This window comes from Nematolebias whitei, chromosome 2 (assembly GCF_014905685.2).
Source record: "Nematolebias whitei isolate Nwh7 chromosome 2, NemWhi1, whole genome shotgun sequence".
Taxonomy (NCBI): Eukaryota; Metazoa; Chordata; class Actinopteri; order Cyprinodontiformes; family Rivulidae; genus Nematolebias; species Nematolebias whitei.
In genome coordinates, this window is record NC_056499.1 from 35,145,978 (window position 1) to 35,155,933 (window position 9,956).

General features: G+C 43.4%; 1 protein-coding gene across 1 annotated transcript; it reads left to right on the forward strand.

Moving 5' to 3' along the window:
• Positions 1–822: 822 nt before the first annotated feature.
• Positions 823–5,240, forward strand: ccnd1 (cyclin D1). Its single transcript, XM_037691349.1, has 5 exons — positions 823–1,275; positions 2,624–2,839; positions 3,555–3,714; positions 3,858–4,006; positions 4,107–5,240. The coding sequence occupies exons 1-5, from the start codon at positions 1,078–1,080 to the stop codon at positions 4,260–4,262; spliced, it is 879 nt and encodes a 292-aa protein (XP_037547277.1). The 5' UTR covers positions 823–1,077; the 3' UTR covers positions 4,263–5,240.
• The last annotated feature ends 4,716 nt before the right edge of the window (positions 5,241–9,956 follow it).

Genomic DNA, 9,956 nt, shown 5'->3' on the forward strand with positions numbered 1-9,956 from the left:
CTTCACCTTTTGGACTCAAACACTTCTCTATAAGAAACCGCCTTCGTTGATAAGCTGGACTGATTCTGGGTGAATTCAACTAAACGTGGCGCTCCAGTCAGAACGACCCGGTGTTTCTTTATGGAAATGTGTTCGTCTGTAATCCAGGAATTCAAGTCATTCAGGTTTTTAATTTGTTGATGTCTCTATGAAGTTAAAAAATAAAAAACGTTCTGGGGCTGGTATTTGTCTGCACTCAATGCAAAGTTTCCCACACTAAAAGAAATAATAGTGTTATTAAAAGGCACTGTGAATTTTAAAAATGGCCTCCAAATGTTATGGATGTAGCATGACTCAACGCACTCTCTCCTGTCCTGTTCCGTGTTAATGGGAGTAAATAAAATGAATGAATAAAGCAGTGTTTCTCTGTTCTCCCATGTGCTCACCTCATGTTTGCTCAAAGAGCTCCTGCTTTCATTCAGTCCCGACGAGCCGGGGGAACAGGGGGGAGGAGGAGGGCTATTATCGCCCCCTACCGACAAAGAGACGCTAACCTGCGCAGGTCAGCCGACAGACGCTACTCAGACTCGGACCTCCCACCTCCTCCTCGAGCGCTACCAGGAGGAGAAACAGGGGCCCGCAAAAGGGAGGTCTCCCCCGCACCCCTACCCCCTCTCCCCTTCCTTGGGTTTATACATATATATGTATATAACAGTCCTTCCTCGCGCGCTCCCTAGCAGACCGCACATCTCTTTGATCCCCCCGCCCTCTCCCCCTTAACAACAGCTGACGTCATCACGCACGTCCTCCGTCCCCCTCCCTTTCCCCGTTGTTCCCAGCGACAGAAGTTGGTGCGTGCGCGCTCGGAGCAGGGTTTTTGTTCAGCAGAGGGAAGCGGCGGGTTGCTCAGAGGGCTCGCGCACACCGAAGGAGCAGCAGCAGCAGCGACAGCAGCCCGTGGAGGAGGAAGGAGCCGACTTTTGCCTCGTGCTTTCTTCCTGCTCTAACCGAGGAAAGTTTTTTTTTTTTTTCCTCTTTAAGCAGCACAATATTTATTCAGTGTCGCTGGCTGCGCGTCATAGTCACATCCGAAGTATTATGGAGGACCAGCTGCTGTGCTGCGAGGTGGACTCGATCCGGAGAGCCTACCAGGACGTCAACCTGCTCAACGACCGGGTTCTGCAGACCATGCTGAAGGCAGAGGAGAACTACCTGCCGTCGCCCAACTACTTTAAATGTGTCCAGAAAGACATTGCGCCCAAAATGAGGAAAATACTAGCTACATGGATGTTAGAGGTTAGTTTAACTTCAACTTCTGAACGAGCGAGCGAATCCCCTTGCTAGCTTGCTCTCGCCTCTAAAGTCCTGAACATAAACAAATTAGCCGCAATGTTAAAGTTATAAGATGTTAATGACGCTATTTAAGCTCTTTTTGTACTCGTATCATGACGAGTGCTGGGTGGTCCTTCCATACTGTCCCCAAACAAGTCACTTCCACGAACAGGCTACATTGTCGTTCATTTAGCCTCAGTATATATTCACTAAAAGCTGTAGAAGGTGTTCAGATTAGCTTGATTTCCTTCAAAATAACAGCAATGTACACGTATGCAGTCCGGCCCGTGCCAGAACCATATTACGCGCCATCTTTGTTCCTGTGCGTAAGGGAAGATTTTAATATCATTAAAAATCTATAACTGGAACGTCAATGACAGTGGAGCGGTTGAATCTCCCAGAAATGCTTCTAAAGCACCAAAGCCTCACATCGTGTCAGCTAGCCTCTGGTCAACTGGTACGAACTGGTAAAGTTTGTTTTGCTTCCCGAGAGTCGCCTCTGTCGGTGAAGGTCGCAGAGGCAAAAACGGCATTTTAAATGAACGTTTCGCGGCGAAACGCGACTTTCCGCGGTCGGCTTCGGTAGCTTACACGTTTTCACACATTTACAACGTGTTTCGGCGTGAATGATGCGCCGCTGTATATTTTTAAATAATTTTTGAAGTGGGAGCACTGGGCGCTCTGGCGGGGAAGTGTCGCACGCAGCACGTGAAGGGAGCCTCGTGGGAGAAATAATTTCTAGAAAAATCGAATTTGGACGACAACCCGACTCTTTTCACTCCCATCCGATCAGGCGTTCGATCAGGGTCATTTAGGTGGTGGTTGCACGCTGCCTGGTAATTTTTAAGTATTTATAAATATTTTTTGAAAAGATGACGAAGTTGAAATTAGAGAGTGAAACTTGCGTCTACGCCACCTTTGTGTCTCCGTCAGAACTGACTGCAAACTATGTCCCGACCGTTTCCTCTGCTGGAACACCTCTGTTCAATAATCCCTAATAAAGATCAAGTTTATTAACACACTTTTATCTGTTTCAACATCCACTTGTTTCTTTTGAACATCCTACCTCATAAATAAACGCCAAACTTTAATGTAATCAAATTATAAAGGGTGTATTTCTTATTTTTTTTATTATTTATGTATATATTTTTGTCATTTGTAATCAGTGTGGTATGAGCAGCTGTTGAATGCAAACAGCTGTGCGCTGGACAGTCGGTGGGGGCAAAGACATTCATGAGGATGGTGGTGGTGGTGGGGGGGGGTCCTTCTGCAAAGCAGCAGTAACCTCAAACGTGCTCTTTTCACCTCCCAGGTCTGCGAGGAACAGAAGTGCGAGGAGGAGGTTTTTCCGCTGGCTATGAACTATTTGGACAGATTTCTATCGGTGGAGGCCACCAGGAAAGCGACGCTACAGCTGCTCGGGGCTGCGTGCATGTTTCTAGCATCCAAGATGAAGGAGACCGTGCCCTTAACGGCAGAGAAACTCTGCATCTACACGGACAATTCGGTCCTGCCCGGAGAACTTCTGGTAAATGAGTGCTGTAGATACGGATGTTACATAATAACACTTACATTACTGCGGTCAGCATTCATTTAGGGAAAGTTAAGGGGTGGACACGTAACCAGAAGAAGAGCAGGTCACCTGTTTGGTCGTTGACACGGTGGTGAGAAGATATTGAAGTAAATTGGATAGATTTTATGAAAGAAACAAAGTCAACATGCAGCAGTGTTGAATGGCTGGCTGTGACTTTCCCATGGTGACTGGAAGGCCTCTCTGATTTCATGAATGGTCCCACTGACTTTTCTAGAAGCTCATGGTTCACAGTGACACCTAGTGGCCATGGAGCAGGGGTGCAGGCAGTGGACGAAGACGGAACAATGCGCTTTCTTAAGGATGTGTTGCCAGATTTTCTTCTTTTTTTTTTGGCCAGCTGTTTTACTTCTCTCAGAGAATGAGGGACTTTTAAGTGACATCATCAGTTTTAAACAGACTAACTCAACGGATAATGTAAGATAATAAAAAAAAACTAAACATGGAATTAGCTTAAGAGAATTACGAAAGTAATTAAAATTAGAAAATTATGCGCAAACTAAGTGATGGAAACTAATGCTAACGAACGAGCTGCACATTAACTAAAAATCGTAAAATGCCAGGATTAAAACTGTAAAGACTTCTTAACATCAGGATGAGTGTTTTTCTCCGAGTAAGTTTGACTGACTGGTCTGGTCTGGTCCGTCTACAGCAAATGGAGCTTCTGGTTCTCAGCAAGCTGAAGTGGGATCTGGCTTCAGTCACTCCACACGACTTCATCGAGCACTTCCTGTCCAAGCTGAATATCCACCCATCCACAAAACAGACCCTCAGAAAACACGCTCAGACCTTCGTGGCACTCTGTGCTACAGGTATGACATCATTGCTAACTTTTAATTGATGCACCCTGTTGATATCGGATAAGTAAGACTGATGTTGAGTAATGCTAATATTTATTGCCTTTATGCGATTGTATAAATTCTGTGGCATTAAATGTGTTGTCTCTTTTTAATAGATGTCAACTTCATTGCCAGTCCTCCGTCCATGGTGGCGGCAGGCAGTGTGGTGGCTGCTGTTCAAGGTCTTTACCTGAAGAACCAAGATGCCTCCCTGTCCTCCCAGAACCTTACCAACTTCTTGTCACAGGTCATTCGCAGTGACCCGGTATGAAGCCACACGCACACACACCCCCAAAAAAACGGATACATGTCACATGTTGAGCGCAGCAGTGGTTTTGACTCATTGTTGTCCTGTCCACATGCAGGACTGCTTACGGTCATGTCAGGAGCAGATCGAGTCCCTGCTGGAGTCCAGCCTGCGGCAGGCTCAGCTGCACAGTGGTACAACGGAAACCAAACACGTGGACGAGGAGGTGGACCTGTCCTGCACGCCTACAGATGTGAGAGACGTCAACATTTGAAGATGATCCGCAGGCGCGTCGCCCGATAAACCTGATGGTAAAGAGGAAGTTGTCCTCAGAGGGAGCTGACTGGAGGGGCGAGGAGGGGTTGCTTCATCTCAACTCTGCATCCCCTCTTCTGTCCTCCTGCCTCCCGGTGGGCTGCTGTCATGGCCGATAATGTCTCTCACATGCCCGCTGTCCATTGCAGCTGCCAAGACAAGACGTAGCAGCCCTGCCTGCCACGCTAAACACCCCATGTCACATTTCCTGCCAGTGTCCCCTTCCTCCTTGGGAAATCAACTGAACACTACAGAAATGAGACAAGACTGAACGTGGACGGCCTGCGAGGGCTGGAGCTGAAGCCACAGAAGCAGATATTTTAGTAGATATTTTTCTCATTCCCTCACATATTAAACTAGGAATTTTTAAATTGCCACAGACTTGACATGCCTACTAAAACATCCCAAAGTGTAATGTGCAGTGGGTTCTCTTAGTCTGCCTTCAGGTCCTTCCTTTTGATTTCTTTTGTCTTGTATCTAGAATGACTTAGACTTTCTGCCAAGTTCCCATGTTTGTCTTGTAGTGCAAACATTCATTTATCCCCGGCTTGCTTATGTTTAGTCACTTTATTTTACGACATCATTTAGTCTTATACCTCTTCTGTTCCAAGCTTCTTTTTTTTTTTTTTTTAAGCCAGTGTACTGAGTGCTCTGTTTTTTATGATCTTAGAGAATATGGGCTGCTAATTTGGACAAACGAAAATGTTTGTTCATTCCTTGACAACATGAATTTTACTCATTCCTGCTTGCTGTAACTTGATAACATCAAATCAACGTATATGTGAGCAAAACAGTCCAGTCTGTATTTTATTTCTCTGTGTAGTTAGATCTAATATCATTCCAATGAATTTGTTTTTATACAAAAGAATAAGCACTTTTAGTCAGCAACGCTGGCTCGACTAAAAAAAAAAAGCAAAAAAAAAAAAGCATTAGGTTGTAAAGGAACATGAAAAAAAGAGAACAGGGAGTTTGAGCTGGAGTCTTCCAGTGATGGAGATGTAGAGTGTGTGGATACAGCTGCACCCGGATCAGATTAATGCGATGGGACAAAGTAACCAGACTGAGGAGTGAGTGCGTTGTAGCTGGACAGACAGAGCTGCTCTGGTGTTTCCACCACCGTCACAGGTTCAGTTAAACATCAGCTCAAAGAGCCGAAGGCTGAAAACGCCACAGATGAAATAAAGAAGTAGTATTATTTTTACAATTTAAATAATGCTTTTATTTTCATATTTTTTTTGGGGGGGGGGGGGGGGTATATGTTTATACCCGAACAGATCGGGGCTCCAGCTACTGATGTTTAACTCAAAACAATGAGCTTATCTTGCTCCAGAGCAGCCCTGCGGTCAAGAAACACAGGGAAATGAAATCTCTAGTGTGCTTCTAAATCACCAGGAGATCACCCCCCCACCTCTCATCCCACCTCCCTGCCGATAACCAACCTCAGCTTAAATACCGCTCACGGATTCTGGGACACAGATGAAGCTAAGAAAAAAAGAGGAATGATAAGACTATTGACAAGATTTTGCACAAACCTGAAAGACGTGGGCTGCATTTCTTGGGGACTTCCCTGAAACAAGGTGGCGAGTAAAGCTGGCAACAATAACCAAGGGGTAAAAAGTGAATACAAAGAGGGTGAAGACCCACTAGTATGTGTGTTTTAGGTAAGGGCTCCTACGCAAGGTGGAGAAAGTTGGCGTCACGTTTAAAGTACGTTTTATTTGTGAGGGTGTCGAACCGTAGGAGCTCTTTTAAACTAGGTTTCTGATTGTACATTAAGGATAGAACGTAGGAGAGAAACACTCCTTGTATTCCGCTGCTATAGAATGTAAATTCCAGCTATGTGTTTAAAAAAAGAAAAACACAAAAGATGAAAAAAAAAAGAATTCAAACAATGCTTTTTTTCTGTTTGCTGCTATGTTTTTTTTTTTTATTATATATACATATAAATGTCAATATACTGCCATTTTAGGTTTGGATTTTCTCATAGAAAATTGTGTTATTGACATCCTCATTTTGTTTTGTGTAGATTTTATGTGATCAGTTTTTTTGTGCTTATGTAATGAATTTCCAAACTGTTCCAAAAAAAAGGAGAGGAAAAATTAAGACAATGTACAGAGATGCGTTGATCCACAATACCTCATGTGACAGTCCAAGATCGATCTCTGATTTTTAGTTTCTTTTATTCGTTTAGTGTTTATTCTATTCAACTCGTTGGGTCAGTGCCTACCAGCTCTGTTAAACCTGCTTGAGGCGAAGCGTCTGCGATGGGATACCAGCGAGTCCACGGCATGCTTCGATACCGGTGCCATAACAGAAAATGGGATATGTATAACTCTTTTGAGTGTTAAGCTGTCTCGGTGAAAGAGACTTTATTCACATCTAGGCCCATAGTTGGCCTTTTTTTGTGTGTTTCCTTGCCCTCCCTTTTTATATTTATGAAGAGAAAAAGCTTTGTGCTCCGATTTTCAAACTGTCAATGAGTTGATTCGAGTTTGTAAATAGGTTCAGTGTCGTTCTCTGTAAGCCATAGACTATAATTGTTGTTTTCACAAATCATTTCACAGTCGTGTCTACTTTACGCTGGTGGTCCGCGGCTGACACCCAACAGTGTATTCGTCTTTGTGTCGACAACACAATAAAAATACGATTTATAGAATGAAAAAGCGTCTTTGACTTCCTTCTTTAAGATGAAAATCGTTCATCAGAACTCCAATATGCTGGTTGGAAGTACACAGGAACTATTTTCTGCTGTTCAATAAACGGGAAGAAGTCTGAGCGATAAAAAAATCTTCAGAATTAATTTGCTTCAACATGAGCCCTACAGGCAACTGGCTTTAACTCAATTTTACAACAAATATCCAGCTATAACTTGTTCCGTTTTATAGATGATGAGCTAGAATATGATGTGAACACAGACTTTCTGTGTTCACATGCAGACTGCACAAGATCTTTATATTGCCTGAGACCACACATTTGTTGAGGTTTGACCATTCTGGTATTTCTTAACCTAAAACAATCCTGGTTTAAAACTGCCCTGACATGAGGTACTTTATTTTAGCCCTCCTGCTGCCCTAGGGTCAAAATGACCTGAGGCCTTTTGAGGAGGCATTTTGACCCTAGGTCAGCAGGATGATTTAAGTAATGCTTGGCTTTTATTTGTGAATAATGGTTTGATATTTGAAAGTATTTAATGCTCAGTTCACAAAAGAGGAACTGAAGTGACTCCATTGAGTCAAAAACAGGTGTGTGGACTCTCCAGCCTCCAACTTTCCCAGTACATGACCCATCCATCCATCCATTATCTTTTATCTGCTTCTTCCATTTTGGGTCACGGGGGTCGCTGATGCCCATGTCCAGCAATCACTGTGCGAGGGGCGGGGTACACCCTGGACGGGTCGCAAGTCCATCACAGGGACACATAGAGACAAACGAGACAAACAACCATTCACTCTCTCACTCACACCTAGGGACAATTTAGAGTTACCAATCAGCCTAACATGCATGTTTTTGGTCTGTGGGAGGAAACAGAAGCACCCGGAGAAAACCCACGCATGCATGGAGAGAACATGCAAACTCCACCCAGAGGGCCCCTGGACCGGGGTTTGAACCAAGGACCTGCTCGCTGAGAGGCAGCAGCTCTACCAGTTGCACCACTGTGCTGCCTGGTCAGTATGTATGATTTGTTAAATTTAAAATTATATTTATTTAACATACATTTGTACAATATTTTCACTGTAGTTCTGTTTATTTATTTTTTTTCAGTTTTTTTCTTATTTTCTGTAAACTACTTTTCCATTGCACAACCATTTTTTTTTTTTTTATGTTGTTCAAAGACTGGCAGCACGGTGGCACAACTGGTAGAGCTGCTGCCTCTCAGCGAGCAGGTCCTTGGTTCAAACCCCGGTCCAGGGGCCTTTCTGGGTGGAGTTTGCATGTTCTCTCCGTGCATGCGTGGGTTTTCTCCGGGTACTCTGGTTTCCTCCCACAGACCAAAAACATGCATGTTAGACTGATTGGTAACTCTAAATTGTCCCTAGGTGTGAGTGAGAGAGTGAATGGTTGTTTGTCTCGTTTGTCTCTATGTGACCCTGTGATGGACTTGCGACCCGTCCAGGGTGTACCCCGCCCCTCGCACAGTGATTGCTGGACATGGGCACCAGCGACCCCCGTGACCCAAAATGGAATAAACGGGTAAAGAAAATGGTTGGATGGATGTTCAAAGACTAAAATTTCAAGTTTGTGTCTCCAGGTAGAAACATGTTTGAAAGTTTGTTTTTTTCTTTTCTTTTCTCTCATTGGCTACTTCACTGTCAGGAGAGAATGCAGAGCTCAATAATAATGATAATAATAACGAATATACATTTTATTTTTTTATGACTTCCAGGACACCATAGGACACTTTACAAAATTAAATAAATTGCAGTCAAAAATTACAATTAAAGCACAGACTATAATGTAAAAACTAGCAGAAATTACCAGTACTAAGAAAATAGAGCAAGAAGGCTAACCTGAACAGATGGGTTTTGAGTAGGGATGCACAATATTGGATTTTTGGCCGATATCTGATATGCTGATACTGTATGTTAAAACTTATTCAGCCGATAACCAATACTGATACCAATGTTTTATAGTATGCTTTTTTATAACTGTTTATTGTTGTTGCTGTTGTCCATTGTTGTCATCTTTCTTTGTTGAAATCAGGTCTCTCTTGTAAATGAGTCCTCGAGGCTCAATGGGATTTACCTGTATAAATAAAGGTTGATTGATTATATACGTTCCATTGTCAGAACATATTCCTCTTATTTAGGCTTATTTGCTACAAAAATTGTGCAACAGCTGTAAGAGCTGGTGACATATATTCCTTAACCGCCATATGATATGCATAGCACTTTAACTTATATTAAATGAAAAGTGTTAAATTTTATTTATTAACATTAGTCACCTGCGATGCTGTCTCACTTGTGGAGGCTTGTTCCAGATTCCTAGCTGCAGTGTGGGATCCTCTGCACTCCTGTGCATGAAGGACAGCAATATGATGCATGTATTAAATTGCAGTAACGTTAACAAATGTAAACTTACCAGCTGAAATCCCAGGCACAGCGCCGTCTTCGATGTGAAGCAGAGTCCGGTTGTGGAAATTTTCAGACTCTGTAACACCCACAGGCTGACTTAAATGTTGAGAGAAGGATGGCTGTGGTCCTCTCTCCTTGCAGTCAAACACAGAGCAACTTTCCGCTTTTAAATTGATTCCATGCACGGTCAGGCGCTTCATCAAATTAGTCGTGTTGCCGACAGATGCAACTAGTTCACAACACAGATATTGTGGCAAGCCACAAGTGGCTATTTGTGGCTATTAATGGCTATTAAGGCTTGCCATATCCCCATGTAAATCTCACCTGTGGGTGTAACCACGTAAGTGTTTTTCCTGGTTTTTCTTGGTGGCTGCAAGTTGCTGCACTGACATTGGCTGTAACGTTACACGTGGTTGAAACCATGTGGTTGAAACCATGTGTAAGGTTACAGCCAATCACTGAAACTTGACACAGAAAGACAGGCATCTTTTGATACATATACTGATCGAAGCAGTTCGGTCAATACCATAAAAGAACCGAAGTTCGGTACTCAGCCCTAAGCGTGACCTCAGCTGAAGTAA